Consider the following 17,359-nt stretch of genomic DNA (forward strand, 5'->3'; position numbering starts at 1 on the left):
GCCTACTGCTGGACAGAGGGAGCAGGAAGAGGTGATGATGGACAGGGGGAAAAAGGAAGGGATGCCTATTGTTGGACAGGGGGAGAAGGAAGAGGTACTGATGGACAGGGGGGAGGTAAAACAAAGGGGGAAGGGCTGTTGCTGGATAAAGGGAGCAGTGAAGGGGTGGTCGTGGACACAGGGGAGGTAAAAAGAAGGGAGAATGGACAGGAAAAAGTGGCTAAGGAGACAGAGAGAGAAAGAAATAAAGACAGACACACACACATATATTCTAGCCCGAGGGAGGAAAATGCTGCACAGGGAAGTAGGGAGGGGGGAAATGCTGATGCACAAGGAAATGGAGGGGGAGGGAATGCTGATATGGCTACTGTACAGGAAGGTGGACAAGGGGAGATAAATGCTGCATAGGGGGCAGAAAGAGAGATAAATAGAAAGAAAGACAAATAATAGGAGGGAGGGAGACAGAAATAAAAGAAGAAAGACACAAGGGCAGGGAGTGAGACAGAAAGAAAGACAGACATACATATATTCTAGCACCCGTTAATGTAACGGGTTTAAAGACTAGTATATTTATATATAATATAAAACCAGCTCCCATCAAACTAGTGGCGTAGTGATGGTAAGAGGTGCCTGGGACGGTAGCATCCCCCTGCATCCTCTTCACCACCCCCTCGCTCCTTCCCTGCCCCCCATACCTCTTTAAATCTTCGCCAGCGAGAACAGTTTCTCCAGCCTGCTGCTTGCGCCAGCATTGGCTTTTTCTCTGAATCGCTTGAATGTCTGCTTCAATTTCACAGAACTAGTCCTTCATTTTATTTCCTGAATCAGGTACCACCACTTTCAGAAATTTCCCTGGGCTACCCAAAGCTGCTGCTGCTACTACTACTACTTATTATTTCTATACAGATACCAGATGCATGAAGCGCTGTACATTAAACATGCAAAAGGCATGAATCATATTTGGCAGATCCAGTGCTTTCCACCATGCTTGAGGCCTCACCATGTGGTGTCTACCGTTGATGCTTAGGAGAACCTCGTTAAATTAATTCCTCTCACTTTAGAGGCCATAGTTAGCCAGCCAGCTAATTCAGCCAGGAGTAGATCTGAGCTACAGTCGTCAAGTCAGAATGGACGATACCTGAGCAAAACACTCAAGCTGCCGTTCATAAGAATGATGTCACTTCCTCCAGTTTGGGGTTGTTATAAGGGTAGGGAAGGGGGAGGAGGGTTGGGTCAGGGAGAAAACTATAGGGTAATGGGAATTTTTGGCAACTCCTGCTTCCTGCACTGTTTGTGGGGTGGCAGTGTGCACATGAGAGGAGGCAATGCGGCATAACTCGGGGATGGAATTTGATACTGTATGTACCTGGGGCAAAGGAAGGTTAAGTGGATTTGATATACTGCCTTTCTATGGTTATAATCAAAGTGGTTTAGATATTATATACTGTACAGGTACCTGGAGTAATTGAGTGTTAAGTGACTTGCTCAGAGTCACAAGGAACTGCAGTGGGAATTGAACCCAGTTCCAGGGGTTCTTAGGCTGCTACAGTAACCATTAGGCTATTCCTAGTGCTACTTGCCCTCAAAACTATGGCATTCTAGGTGGGCATTATCTTGAACTTTTAATGCGGTTGAGAAAGTTTTCATAAATGTAGTACATGAGCAAAGACAAGCCTAGTGAAGCTAAAGCCCTCCCCTCTTCTGCCCCTCGTGTATACTAGATCTTTTTGTTATCACTGTAATTTTCTTCTTAGATACAGACTAATGCTGAGTTAATTTGTTCCAGACTAAAACAGTTGCTTTGCCACAGCAGCATCTTAAGACCTGAGTACCAATATGAGGCTAATGATGACAGCCACATCTGGGGGACTAGTGGAAAAATTACTGCTGCGCTGCATGATGAAGCCATTGTACAAGCAACATGTCCTTGGCACCCTGGAGGTACATAGCATCATTTCCTTTATTTGTCCAGCTTTAGTGTTGTTTCAGTCAGCTGATATTGTAAATTTAGCCTAGAATGGAGCCTCCTAAGTGGTTGCAGGAACAAGCAGAAATGGGTTCTGTATTTATTGTATTCCAATTAAAAACATAATTGTGATGTGTATGAATTAATTGATGTAATATTGCACACTTGATGGAAGATGAAAAAAATGAATAAAGAATTGGAAAAAACCCCAACCATAATTGTTGATCCTTCCTTAGCATCCAAACCAGACCAGTCCAGAACATGTGGGTTATAGCTGCTAATCAGTGGACGGAGACAGAGAAACAAAATAATGATTCACTCCCTTATGCTTTGTGCAGCTTTAGAATGTTCAGTATTTCTTTTCTCCAGCAGATGATTGCAGTATACCAGTGAGGTCATTGGCTACTCAGGCTGGATGAGCTCCTAGCCAGTGGTCACTGTTTTCAGTTGAGCTCAACTTTCTCTTTTATGGGAGTTTTTCTTGGATTTGAGGTGCCTTAAAGGAGTAGAAAAGGAGAATTTCTCTCAATTTCAGCCTACAAATTCTACAACAGAAAGTGATAAACTCGCTTACTATCTGTATAGCAAGTTCTGTGTGGCGACTGAGGCACAGAAGAGGCAGCCATTTATGCACCTTTTTTGGTACTGATTTTTCAGTATATCTCTGTATAGAAGCAGTGGCTCAGAGATATTAGCCAGAAAGTTAATTAGCTTCATATCCTATTCTATCCTATTTAGAATGACTATTCCTACCTAGAGGAAGGAATTATCCTCCCAGGGTTCAATTATAGAAACCTGTGAGTATGCTCTCCTTTTGGTTTACTTCTGGTGATTTTCTTGTCAAATATCAATTGAGTTAAAAGATTCTTGCCATCTCTTTCTGGACTGGAAGTCATCTACCCATATTGCATTATCTTATAGACTTACCATGCAAAGTTTCTCTTCTCTGTACTTATACAATAACATTTATCTTTAAAAAAGGAGACTATGAGAATGGAAAAAAGAAACATAGAGGAACAACTGCAAATGTCAAAAATTTAGATCAGATGTGGATGTTATTAAAAAATGCTATTCTAGAAGCCCAGACCAGATGTATACCATGTACTAAAAAAGAAAGAAAGAAAACCAGACGGCAGCAGATAGGGTTGACAAGTGAGGTGAGAGAAGCTATAAGAGCTTAAAGAGAATCCTTCAGAAAGTAGAAGGATCCGATTGAAAATAATAAGAAACAGCACAAGGAATGACAAGTCAAATGCAAGGTGCTGATAAAGGCAAAGAGAGACCTTGAAAAGAAGATCATGTTAGAAGCAAAAATACATAATAAAAATATTTTAGTTATATTAAAAGCAAGAAGCCGAAGCCATATATTGACTGGACTGCTTGGAGGGGCTGTTGATTATGTTTCTTTGCACAGTTATTTTGCTCTGCATCCAGGACCTGTGGGGGGAAGGGGTGGTGGTGGTGTGGGGGAGCTTCTAGTACCTTTTCTTGCATTTTGTTGGCCTTGTTTCAAAGAGTTATGTAACAACTGTTTTGGTTTGTACTGGTTTATATTTGTATGTTAAAAATGTTCAATAAATAAATAGGTTAAAAAAAAGATGAAGAAGCCAGGAAAAGAATTGGTTGGACCGCTAGATTGAGGGGTAAAGGGGGCGCTCAGGGAGGACAAGGCCATAGCAGAGAGATTAATTTTTTTGCGGCAGCCAAGGCATTCACCAAGGAAGATGTGGGGGGGATACCAGTGCCAGAAATGGTATTCAATGCTGATGAGCCAGAGAAACTGAATCAAATCTCTGTAACATGCGAAGATGTAATAGGGCAATTTGACAAATTGAACAGTAGCAAATCACCTGGACAAGATGGTATACATCCCAGAGTACTAATAGAATTGAAAAATGAATTTGCAAAGCTATTGTTAATGATTTGTAAACTATCTTTAAAATCCAGCATGGTACCGGAAGACTGGAGGGTGGCCATTAACACATCTTAAACAACTGGCAGCTTGAGTTCAATGATTTTTTTAAAAACTACAGAAACTGCTTTGGATTTAAATGAACTATTATCAAATGACACGTGCCTTGTCTGCCTTTGATAGGGCAGCAAGAATCTTGTCCTCTGATCAGACTCCTACCACCTGCAACGTCCTTCCATCACTTGCTCAGTTGCTCAAGTCTCTTACTATTACTGCAACAGATTCATCCATCGTTGCTGGCATCATAGAGCATTTCCAACTTTTAATACGTACTTATTTTCCTGTTCATCCACTACTACTACTTACCATTTCTAAAGCACTGAAAGGCATACACAGCGCTGTACATGTGCATCTAACATGTAAAATAGACTGTGTTGGTTCTCTTTTACACCCATGTCTGAAAGACAATCCAATTATCTACCCAGATGATATAAAAACACAGGCAACTGAATCTCTGACAAAGTTGTACCAAAATCAAATTGAAATGGAAAGCTCTATTTGTGATTTATAAACAACAGTTGAACAGAATATTGTTCAAAGTTGTGAAAATGCATACAGATTGTGAAAAATTGCAGACAGACCTTAAGAAACTGGAAGACTGGGCATATAAATGGCAGATGAAATTTAATGTGGACAAATGCAAAGTGATGCACATTGGGAAGAATAACCCAAATCATAGTTACCAGATGCTAGGGTCAAGAAAAATATGCTAGGGATAGTAAACATAACATAACGTCGTGCTTATTAACTGCATAGCCGTAAGTTCAACGCGGAATGGAGTAGATTCTGCGCCGTTCACGGAGGAGAGTGTTTATGAGCAACTTGAAAAACTGAAGGTGGACAAAGTGATGGGACCAGACGGGATCCATCCCAGGATACAGAGAGGTTCTGGCAAGTCCTATTAAAGACTTGTTCAACAAATCTCTGGAGACAGGAGTGGTTCCTGGGGATTGGAGGAGAGCGGATGTGGTCCCTATTCACAAAAGTGGTCACAGGGATGAAGCAGGAAACTATAGGCCGGTGAGCCTCACTTTGGTTGTTGGAAAAATAATGGAAGTGTTGCTTAAAGAAAGGATAGTGAACTTCCTTGAATCTAATGGGTTACAGGATCCGAGGCAATATGGCAGGGGTGTCCAATGTCGGTCCTCGAGGGCCGCAGTCCAGTCGGGTTTTCAGGATTTCCCTAATGAATATGTATTGAAAGCAGTGCATGCACATAGATCTCATGCATATTCATTGGGGAAATCCTGAAAACCCGACTGGACTGCGGCCCTCGAGGACCGACATTGGACACCCCTGCAATATGGCTTTACAAAAGGTAAATCGTGCCAAACAAACTTGATTTAATTTTTTGATTGGGTGACCGGAGAGCTGGATCGAGGACATAAGCTAGATGTAATTTACTTAGATTTCAGCAAAGCCTTTGATACGATTCCTCATAGGAAGCTGTTGAACAAACTTGAAGAGCTGAAGTTAGGACCCAAAGTGGTGAACTGGGTTAGAAACTGGCTGTCAGACAGACACCAGAGGGTGGTGGTTAATGGAAGTCGCTCGGAGGAAGGAAAGGTGAGTAGTGGAGTCCCTCAGAGTTCGGTGCTGGGGCCGATCCTGTTCAATATATTTGTGAGTGACATTGCTGAAGGGTTAGGAGGAAAAGTGTGTATTTTTGCAGATGATACCAAGATTTGTAACAGAGTAGACACCGAAGAGGGAGTGGAAAATATGAAAAAGGATCTGCAAAAGTTAGAGGAATGGTCTAATGTCTGGCAACTAAAATTCAATGCAAAGAAATGCAGAGTAATGCATTTGGGGATTAATAATTGGAAGGAACCGTATATGCTGGGAGGTGAGAAGCTGATATGCACAGACGGGGAGAGGGACCTTGGGGTGATAGTGTCCGAAGATCTAAAGGTGAAAAAACTGTGTGACAAGGCAGTGGCTGCTGCCAGAAGGATGCTGGGCTGTATAAAGAGAGGCGTAGTCAGTAGAAGGAAGAAGGTGTTGATGCCCCTGTACAGGTCATTGGTGAGGCCCCACTTGGAGTATTGTGTTCAGTTTTGGAGACCATATCTGGTGAAGGATGTAAGAAGACTTGAGGCAGTCCAGAGGAGGGCGACAAAAATGATAGGAGGCTTGCGCCAGAAGACGTATGAGGAGAGACTGGAAGCCCTGAATATGTATACCCTAGAGGAAAGGAGAGACAGGGGAGATATGATTCAGACGTTCAAATACTTGAAGGGTATTAACGTAGAACAAAATCTTTTCCAGAGAAAGGAAAATGGTAAAACCAGAGGACATCATTTGAGGTTGAGAGGTGGTAGATTCAAGAGCAATGTTAGGAAATTCTACTTTACAGAGAGGGTGGTGGATGCCTGGAATACGCATCCGAGAGAGGTGGTGGAGAGGAAAACGGTGACTGAGTTCAAAGAAGTGTGGGATGACACAGAGGATCTAGAATCAGAAAATAATATTAAATATTGAACTAAGGCCAGTACTGGGCAGATTTGCATAGTCTGTGTCTGTATATGGCCATTTGGGGGAGGATGGGCTGGAGAGGGCTTCAATGGCTGGGAGGGTTTAGATGGGATGGAGTAGGTTTTAACGGAGATTTCGGCAGTTGGAACCCAAGCACAGTACCGGGTAGGATCTTTGGATTCTTACCCAGAAATAGCTAAGAAGAAAAAATTCTTATGTTCTTAAATTGAATCAGGTTGGGCAGACTGGATGGACCATTCGGGTCTTTATCTGCAGTCATCTACTATGTTACTATGTAATGCCCCTGTATTACTCCATGGTATGATCTCAACTTGAGTATTGCATTCAGTTCTTGTCGCCTTATCTCAAGAAAGATATATTGGCGCTAGAATCGGTTCAAAGAAGAGTGACCAAGATGGTAAAGGGGATGGAACTTCTTTTTTATGAGGAAAGACTAAAACAGTTAGGGCTCTTCAACTTGGAAAAGAGACAGCTGAGGGGAGATATGATTGAAGTCTACAAAATCCTGAGTGGAGTAGAACAGGTGGATCGATTTTTTTTCACTCTATCAGAAATTTCAAAGACTAGGGAACTCTCAATGAAGTTACAGGGAAATACTTTTAAAACCAATAGGAGGAAATTTATTTTCACTCAGAGAATAGTTAAGCTCTGGAACGCATTGCCAGAGGACCTGGTGAAAGTGGTTAATGGAGGTGGTTTTAAAAAAGTTTTAGACTTCCTAGAGTGGGAGATAAAAGTTATGGTCCATCTAGCCAAGTATCAAGTTTCTACAGTGGGCGATCCAAGTTATCAAATTTTCATCAGTCTTGGCTTCATTTTTGATTAAGTAAAAGACTATGGGAAGTGATTTGAAACCAGTGAAAATTATCCTTCAGCCTACCATAAGCCCAGCCCTAGCCAATGCCAGCTTAAACTACAGACTTATTTTTCTATACCTTAGTCAGGGTATCTGACCTAAAGAGCTAGCTAGTGCCAGAGACATTGTGAATGAGACCAGAGTTACACTTCATTAAACTTAGTTGCCAGCCCATCATTTGATTAATTTATTTACTTAAATTTGATGACATAGCTCACCAGTACCTGTCTGAGGAAAGTAACAATGTTACTCTATGCCTCACTAACTTACGTGTACACTACAGATAAAATAAAGAGGTTGGATATGGGATACTAGAAACCAAACGTGCCTATCACAAAGCATTAAACCAGAACACATGTAAGTGACAACACCAGCACTTTTCACAGATCAGTCTTGAGAGAGTCCTATAGCTTAAATACATTTACCAAGCGATTCCCCAATGTTCTCCCAAGGCTTGAGAAGGCATTCAGATTTCACCCTCTTATTTCACTTGTTCCTATAAAGTCAAATTGTCTAATCCTTAACTCCGCAGACCTCTGATCAGCACTGGCGCCAGACACCAAAGAACCATGTGGCACAGAAGAGAAAGCCCCACTTATGCTTGGCCATGCCAGCCTCCTCCAGTTGCATCATGAGGTCACAGCATCCTTACCTCCTTTAACTGAGAGAAACTCCAGCAGAGGGAAAACTGAGTTGCGGTCTAGGAAGTGAGCAATCGTACTCCATTATCTTCAGAGGCCTGCACCGAGGCCTTCCTTTCTGCTGACTCTCTCCTTATGTAACTCCCAGATTTATGAAACCAGAAGTTACATCAAGGAGGAAGGCCTCGGAGCAGCCTTCTGAAGATCTTTCTCCATGGCATGGTTGAGGCTTCTAAAGGTAAAATAGGCATGAGAGGAGCTGGGGAGGAAGGTTTAAAGATGCCCAGATGTAAACTTTTTTTTACCACGGGAGCAAGGCTTTTTACCGCACCTTTAATGTTGCAGCTAAACATAAAGGTTGTTGATCATGCAGGATTTTAAAAATTAATGTTAAAATCTTAAATACACTATGAAATTGGTAATCAATGGAATTGTTTAAGGGTTGGTGTAGAGCACTGGATCACAAACTGTGTGCTACGGCAAACCAGTGTGCCTCCTGAGGTTTCTGATGTGCCATGATACATTGGGGAAGAGGAGAGTTGCTGGCACTGGATGACTGTCTACAGGATGTGTCTCTTGCAAAGAGAGGCACCTCCTGTAAGCAATCTCCTGATGCTGGCACCTCTTCACTCTGCCGGCCCTTCTCTCCAGCGCAGGTCTTTCTGCGCAAGGCCCGTTTGAAGGGCCTTTGGGCATGCGTTGACATCATGCATGCGCATCAAGTCATCATGCCAATGCTAGCGCACTTCCAAGTGACTCAAACCGGGAACACTAGGTTTAATGTGCCCCGACTCGAAAAAGTTTGTGATACACTGGTGTAGAGAATGACAAGGGGACAAATTTTTCCCCGTCCCTGCGGAACTCATTTTCCGGTCCCATCCCGGAGAGTTATTGTCCTGTTCCTGCCCCATTCCTGTTCAATAAATTTTTATTCAGTATTTTAAAAAATACAAGGAGCAATTCAAATACATAAAAGTAGTATAACATTTTGCATTAATATACAGTTATTTATAAAGGCCCATATTATTAAGAAAAGCTCAGAGTATTGGATTTGTTTGTGGTGATGTATGACAATAGAAAGTGAAATAGGACAAAGTAAAAATTGAGAGAGAGGAAAAAAGAAGAGAGAGAAAAAAAAAAAATTTAAAGAGAGGAGAAGACAGGAGTGTCTACATAGTAGAATGTACATATGAATCTAAAAATGACCAGGGTGATTTTTTGTTTTTCCAATTCATGGATTTACGGAGTGAAATTTTATTTTCATATGCATATGATTCAAATCTGTGGTACATACATAGAGAGTTCCACCAAAAAGTATAATCTAATAACGAAGATGATTTCCAATTTTTCAGAATATGCATGAGAGCAGTCACAAACATGGTATCAATGAGTTTAGGAGGACAATTTGATTGCGCGAAACAGGGGTGTTGAGATCGAAGGATTATAATGTCCATAGAAATCTCTTCTGAGCAGTTGGTGATAGATTGTATGGTATTCCAGATTTTGGACCAAAAAGAACGGACCAGAGTACAATGGAAGAACATATGATCAAGAGTTCCTTCCTCTTTCAAACAGTTCCAGTAGATAGAATCTTGTTTTAATTTGGCTTTCCACATACGAAATGGGGTCCATATTGCATTCCACATTACAAAGAGCATTGATTGTGAAACTCTAGAAGATAAAAGTGGGCGGTTTGTTGAAGACCAAAAGAGTTCCCAGTCAATGTCAGAAAGTGGAATGGTTATTATATTATCCCAGTGTTTCATAGCATGATATGAGAAAGTGAAGGATTGGTCTCTTAGAATATTATAAAAAAAAGATATAGCTTTCCCTTTTGATAGAGACCGTAAAGACCAATGGTAAATAGTATTTTTAGAAGATATAAAGTCATATTGTATCTGTACAGAAGACAGTATTTCACTGAGTATGATCCATTGTGAATAAGCAGAGGATGTTAGTAGGTATGTGGAGCAAAGTATATCAAAAGGGATTAGTTTATTAAGAGTATATAATTGATGAACAAACCATATACCTGTCCGTTGCCACCGTTTCCATGAAAGGGATTTGCCTTGGTTTTGGATATTGGGATTATTCCAAAGGGACATGAGTGGGCTAACACTAATTGAGATATCAGCTATTTTATCTAAATGATGGAGAGCATGCTGCGTTGAATTCAAAAGAGAGTATTTTCTCAAATGTCTGGGTATTGATATCGTTAATAGGCAAGAGATGTGTAAAGGTTTGCATAGAAAACATTCCATTTCATACCAATTAGGAGGGTCTTGAGAGAAGGAGTCATTGACCCAGTAAGCTCCATATTTAGTTAATGAAGCAATATAGTAGTGGTAGAAATCTGGAAAGTTAAGACCACCGTTAATTTTAGAGGCCTTCAGCTTGGCTAGAGCAATTCGAGGTTTTTTCTTGTTCCATATAAATTCAGATAGCTTCTTATTTAGCCAATGGAAAAATGATTTCTGGCATAAAGGAGGAAGCATTGAGAGGATGTAATTAATTTGAGGTGCTAGGGTCATTTTGATGGATGCTATTCTACCCCACCAAGACAAATAAAGTGGAGACCACCTAGATGTAGTGTTAAGAACTAAATTTTTGATTTTGGATATATTAAGATCTTGAGCAAAGACTGGATCTTTGTGTATTAAAATCCCTAAATATTTCACAGCTTCATTTGACCATGTGAATGGAAAATTAGCCAAGTCTGATTGAAGAATGTTATTGTTCAGAGGAAAGATTTCTGATTTCTCCCAATTTACAGAATATCCTGAGAATCTAGAATATTGTTTGATGATATGTATAAGATGAGGGAGAGAAGATTGAGGGTTCCTTAGAAAAATTAATACATCAGCATATGCTGCTAGTTTGAAGTCTCGATCAGAGGAGGGAATACCATTAATTAGCGGGCATTGTCGAATAGCAGAGAGAAGAGGCTCCAACACTAAATTGAACAATAGTGGTGAGAGAGGACAGCCCTGTCTAGTGCCTCTGTGAAGGGGAAATTTATTGGATAAAGAGTTATTAATTAGAATACGAGCATTAGGACTATGATATAATGTTTTTATCCATTTCGTGAAAAATGATCCAAAGTTATACCATTTTAGGACACTGAAAAGAAAAGACCACTCCACTCGATCAAAGGCTTTTTCAGCGTCTATAGCTAGGCCTATTATTGGGTCTGTCAATGTTTTAGCATGAGCATTGATGTGGTGAAAAAGTCGTAGGTTATCTCCTATATATCTTTGTTTAATAAATCCCGTTTGGTCTTTGTGTATAAGATGTGGAATCACTTTGGTGAGTCTTAATGCAAGTAACTTTGCCATTATTTTATAATCTAAGTTAAGGAGAGAGATGGGACGGAAGTTTTTGACCAAGGTAGCGTCTCTGTCAGGTTTAGGGATTACAATGATGGTGGCTTCTGTGAAATTAAATTGTTTATCTGGAGAGGAGTGGAGGAAATCATAGTATGTAAGGAGATGAGGAGCTAAGATGTTTCGAAATAGTTTATAAAATTCGTTAGTAAAACCATCCGGACCTGGGGCTTTTCCAGTCGGTAGGGAAGATATAGCAGTTTCTATTTCTGTTATGGTTATCGGAGAATCTAGTTCCAATTTAACAGGCTCCGATATGGTCGGGTGAGATAAGGAGGAAAGAAAAGAGTCTATATCTGATTCAGGAGCCGCAACTTCAGATTTATATAATGAAGTATAAAAATTTTCAAATTGAGAAGAAATTGAAGATCTGGTTTTGACTAATTGTCCTAATGAATTTTGGATAGATGTGATATGTAATCTTTTGGATTTAATTTTAAGGTATCTGGCCAGTGGACGACCCATAAGATTATCCCCCATATAGTGACCAGAATTGGAAATGAAGATATCTCGTCTGGCTGTGCATGAAACTAAAGTATTATATTCATATTTAAGTTTTTGGATATGTTGGAGAATAGTTGGGTCATGTAAATGATTAGACATATGTTGTATTTCTAATGTTTTAATAGCGTTTTCTAATTCTTTTTCTTTTTTCATGGACTGGTTTTTTTTCCAAGAGGCAATTTTTATCAATTCACCTCTAAGGGTTGCTTTATAAGCTTCCCAGATTATGGAAGGACAAACTTCAGGATCTTTAGAGTTATTTTCGAAGAATTCTAATGTAAATGAGTTGATTTTTTCAACAGTTTCTTCATCCAAGAGTAAGGTGTTGTTTAGTCGCCAAGAAGGAGATTCATTACGTGGAGCCGAAATAGAAATATATAAAGAAATGGCAGCATGGTCCGTAAGGGAGATTGGATGTATACTAGTATTAGTAAGGTCATGAATGAGAGAGGAGGATATAAGAAAGAAATCAATTCTCGAGTATGTATTATGTGGCGGTGAAAAATGTGAATATTCTCTACCTTTCGGGTGAAGTAGTCGCCAAGGATCTACAAGGGAGAAAGCATCTTTTAGGGCCTGTAGAGCTGTGAAAGACTTGGTCTTGGATGGTTTACAGGAAGAAGATCTATCAATATACAAGTCTTGGATTTGGTTAAAATCTCCACCCAATATCAGAGAACAAGAACTGAATTCAATTAGCGCTAGTTGAATGTCTCTAAAAAAATCCGGGTGATCTTTAACCGGGCCATAAATATTGAGAAGAACAAAGTCCATTGAGTGCAACGCAGCATGTACCAGACACCATCTTCCCTCCGTGTCTGTTTTAATTGAATGAATAATTGAAAGATTGAAACACCATTTTTCTTTTGATAAGTCGCAGGGGAGTATATATGAGCAGAGTATCCCTTTAGTTTAAATTTCGTGGCGGCAGCAGATGGGAGGTGGGTTTCTTGTAATAAAATTACGTCTGGATGTTTATTGGACACATAATTGGATATCTTTTTTCTTTTAATGGGATGATTCAGGCCATTCACATTAAAGGAAAAAACATGTAGGTCAGCCATAATATATGATTTGCGTTGGAGAGATATGCAGTATATCACATTTGTCGAGAGAAGATAACTGATATATTAGTGAGATAAGGTAGACACTCCTGTCTAATAAGAAAAGTAGAAAAGACATTAAAATAAGAAAGAAGAAAATAGTAATGACCTCATAATATGTGGTCAGAAAATAGATAAACCAAACTATCATGTACATATTAAAATATTTTAAGGATGCTTCTATGAGCATATAAGAATGACGCATGTGAAGCATCTAACATCTAACAAGATCCACACCTAATCAGTAATATAAATGTGAAGATTAGTGTGCTTAATTTAGCAGGTTATATAAAATTTGTATTTCATTACATAACATAACATGTTAAGATAAGAGCTTATTGGCTCAGACTAAAATATTAAATTTGGAATTGATTTAATCAGACAGATACCTCAAAGTAAACTATATGGCTGATAAAATTAGCCCGTTGGGGTAGTATTTGTCTCAGGCATAGAGTCTATAAATAGTTGTGCGGTTGCTTTGTCTGTGAATGAGTGTGATTTCCCTTCTCTCCATATGCGTAAAGTCGCTGGATACACAAGTGCAAACTTCACTCCTCGATGATGCAATGTAGAACATAGTGGCACCATCGTCTTGCGAAGGGTGGATACATGTAGGGAGTAGTCGTTGAACAAAAGTAATTTTTGACCTTCATATTCAAGTCGACCATATTTTCGAAAGGCTTGTATGATAAGATCTTTATCTTTCCAGTTGATATATCTAGCAATAACTGCTCTCGGGCGGTTGTTATTCTCTGTACGTTGGCTCAAGCGGTGTGCCCACTCGCATGGAAAACCAGAGTCAGGGGTCACTAGGCCAAGTTGTTTTGGGAGCCAAAGTTGAAAAAAATATTTTTTTCCTGCCCCATTCCTGTAAGCTCTGTCCTCATCTGCACAAGCCTCAAACACTTTAAAATCATAAGTGCCCGAGGCTTGTGTGGTTAAGGCAGAGCTTACAGGAATGGGGAAGAGACCGGGACAACGACAAAATTTGCAGGGACGGGGTGGGGAAATTGAGTTCCTGTGGGGATGGGGACAAATTTATCCCTGTGTCATTCTCTAGGTTGGTGTACTAAGATCAAACAAAAAACAACTTGATATTAAACGAGTAGCAGCATTTTGGGTTACTTGTTATGGTGTTAAATCTTTCTTGGGAAGATCAGCTAAGAAATAATTTTTGAACAACTGTTTGAAAATTAACAGCAGTTTCAAATGTTGTATTTTAACAATTGTATTGTTTTCCATATTGACGTAATTTGAGGATATGTGAGATATCGAGCTTAATTAGTAAGAATCACCTCATCATGTTCCTATTTTCTCTTGTGTAGGTGGTCTTGCAGCAAATACAAGGTGGTTTGCAGCTGTCATTTATGCTGCTTTGAACAGCTGCAGCAACCAGACTCTACCTTACAATCAATCACTGCAGTTACTCAACAACTTGTTATGTCATATACTAGGCACCTCCAAAGGTGAGGAGAAGAGCTATCCATCGTTTGTGCGCGAGAACTTTGTCAGCCAAAGATTTGCGGCATCCCTGCAGAATGAGGAGTAAGTTAGGCTTCATGTTCAGACACTTCTTGCTCTTACTACACTCTGGAACTAGCACTTGGCCCTGTTTTAGTTTACGTTTTGGAGTGCACAGGTGTGGCTTATCAAGGGTGCTACACCTCAAGTGGCACACTGCTTCAGATCGATCATGCAGAATGTGACTCTGTTCTGTCTTAACAGCTTCTTTATTAAAAACTGTGGGCACAGTATTCAAAATGGTTTAAATAACCAAAAGAGGCTCCTGACCATTTACATCTGTCCAGGGTTAACTGTGCATTTTCAGTGGCTTTTAACCAGATAATTCTGCTGCAAATGCAGTTAGAGTCAGAGGCTGCTTCTGTGTGTGAGAGAGAAAAGACAGTTTACCTGCATGAATGTGTGTCTGTCTTAGATCTGAATGATGGGTTTATAGGTGTGAATAGGCAGAAAGAGAGAATTCAGCAAGGGAGGAGGGTCCAGAGGAAGAAAGAGAGAGGGGTGAAGAGAGAAGGCTTTTATACAAAATAGAATCTATTGTGGTTAAGTACCCCTATCTTTCTGTAAACTGTTTGAAATAATGGTAAGGAAGATGTGTTTGGGGTGTGAAAGACTGGAAGAGAAAAGAGAAACGGTCTCTCATAGATGGGAGTTTCTGCTATTTTTCAGTATCTCTCTTTGACAATGGCTCCTGATGGACACTATCTGTGCCAGAACATGCAGCTGGGGCCATTCTCCTCCTTAAGCACCGGACCATAGCACATCTGTTGAACCTCAGTGCTGTGCCATGGTCTTTGGTTACTCTAAGCACTGATAATTTAGAAGTAATTTAGGGCATTCTAAGGCCTGTCTACACTGACATCCCCAAGTTCAGATATGTTTGATATAATCTCCCACAGGCCTTTGCTGACATTGGTTAGGCCAACAGAGAATGCTGACAGCTAGCAATGTAAGGCTAGGCTGACAGAGGTTTTCATGAACCTATGAATGATAAATATAGGAATCCCTCAACAAACAGTGTAATAGTGTCCTTTTCCTCCATTGCTACATTAATTATAACAAATTTGTAAGGAAAATTTATAAAAACTAAAATAATAAAAATTATAAGTGTTTACCATTAAGGTGTTAAGTTGTTTGACGCAGCTCTACTTTTGTGGTTATAATCCTCCTAATTCTATGAAATTGTGCACCCAGTTTATAGATTAGTTTCAGTTACATGCGTAACTTAATTTAATAGTTAGCTGCTAATTGGTGTCAATAACCAATTGGCTATAATTGATTGTAACTGACCAGTTCCGCATGTAACTTCCCTACCCCGGTTTTCTACAAAATGGATTCTGTAATTGGCAGCCATGTTGGCGGCTGCCAACTGTGTGTCAATCACGCAATGGCGCCGGTTACAGAATCACAGCTGATTCAGCTAAGATAGGCAGCTGAAATGTAGGCCTGGAAAACCCTGGCCTATCTTTGCTGCTGTGGGGTCCTAAAGCCAGCCCGCAGCTGCCATCAACTGATCGAGGCAGAGGAATTTCTCTCCGATCAGCATTTCATGCACAGCATCCCACCACCTAACTTTAGGCAATCTACATTAGAGCTTTGAGAGCACCATGCATTCAGCTAAATGTGAACGTACAGACCCAAAGTGAGGTTTTATAGCCACTGAGGTCACCATTAGTGAATGACACGGGGAAAAAATCTGTCCCCATCACTGCCCCATCACCGGACCACCGTCCCCTTCACTGCCCTGTCCCCGCAGCATCCACCCTTTCCTCTCGCCACCTCACCGCCCTTTAGCAGCCTGAGAATCTCCCTCCCTCCCCCTTACCTTCTCGGTGCTTTAGTAAAGAAACTTACTGAAGCCGGCGGAGACTGCCTGCCTGTGCCTGCAGTCGCGTGTGTGTGGGCAGAAGCTTCTCCTCTGATGCAACCGAAAGTTGCATCAGAGGAGAAGCTTCTGCCTAAACACACGCGACTGCAGGCAGGCAGGCAGGCAGGCTTCACTGGCTCCAGTAAGTTTCTTTACTAAAGTGCTGCCACCGCTCCACGGGGCGGTGGATGACCTTGTCCCTGTGCCTGCATTGAGCACTTCCCCCCCCCCCCCACCACCGTTTTGGTGAGTTACCCGTAGCTAGCTGTGGGTAACTGCCACCGTGTCATTCTCTAGTCACCATGTAAGGCTCATCCTGTTTCTCTTCATGCAGTGCCTTCCCCAGATTTGACTTGACTGCGATACATCAAAAAGACACGCCATTCAGCAAGCTACTGGTAAGCAGCCCAGCTCTCCAGGATCACCTTCTCCAGGTATACTGCACCACCCTTGGAGTATCTCTGCAGGCGAAAGAGGACGGTCTCCCTTCATTCTCTTCAGAGCCTTGTGTTTCAAGCCAGATTCCTGAAGCTCCCGTGGAAGTGAAGCCATGAAGTCAGCAGAGATGGCATGGATCGCTTTCTGAACTGATGCTTGTCAATGGACCTGGCTGAGTTGAAGTCCTCAGCAAGTGGAGGCTTTAAAGCTCTATAGCAGCCAAGGAGGACTTTTTAGCATGCTTGATAAATGTGATTTAAAAGCTTTCTGTAAAACATTATTTAACTTCATTACATAACCTTATAAAATTGCCCAACAGAAGTTACAATATAAAATCATTAATCAAATATAATTTATTAGCTAGATTTATCTACCCCTTTAACCCTAGATACAATCCCCCAAACATTTGCCCCCCCTTCTCCCCAATTCTATAACCTGATACCTAATTATAAGTGCCATTTGCAGACTGATATTACAGAATACTGTGGGCAGGCTCAGCACTGCTCCATGATTTCAGTGCACAATTCATTTAGGGGAGAACTTAGGACCCAAAAAAATTCAACGCTAAGTGCTGGTCAATAAAGGTCATGAGCCTGATGTAGAATAGGGTTT

At 40.8% G+C, this 17,359-nt stretch overlaps 1 protein-coding gene across 3 annotated transcripts in view; it reads left to right on the plus strand.

The window, feature by feature from the left end:
- Positions 1-17,359, plus strand: part of NOXRED1 (NADP dependent oxidoreductase domain containing 1) — a 61,890-nt gene extending 44,531 nt beyond the window's left edge. For all 3 annotated transcript variants that reach the window (XM_033951636.1, XM_033951638.1, XM_033951637.1), the window contains 3 exons: positions 1,787-1,941; positions 14,247-14,466; positions 16,644-17,359. In XM_033951636.1, the coding sequence (XP_033807527.1) occupies positions 1,787-1,941; positions 14,247-14,466; positions 16,644-16,863 (595 nt within the window). In that variant the 3' untranslated portion in view covers positions 16,864-17,359. The remainder of the gene's footprint in view (positions 1-1,786; positions 1,942-14,246; positions 14,467-16,643) is intronic.

This window comes from Geotrypetes seraphini, chromosome 7 (assembly GCF_902459505.1).
Source record: "Geotrypetes seraphini chromosome 7, aGeoSer1.1, whole genome shotgun sequence".
Taxonomy (NCBI): domain Eukaryota; kingdom Metazoa; phylum Chordata; class Amphibia; order Gymnophiona; family Dermophiidae; genus Geotrypetes; species Geotrypetes seraphini.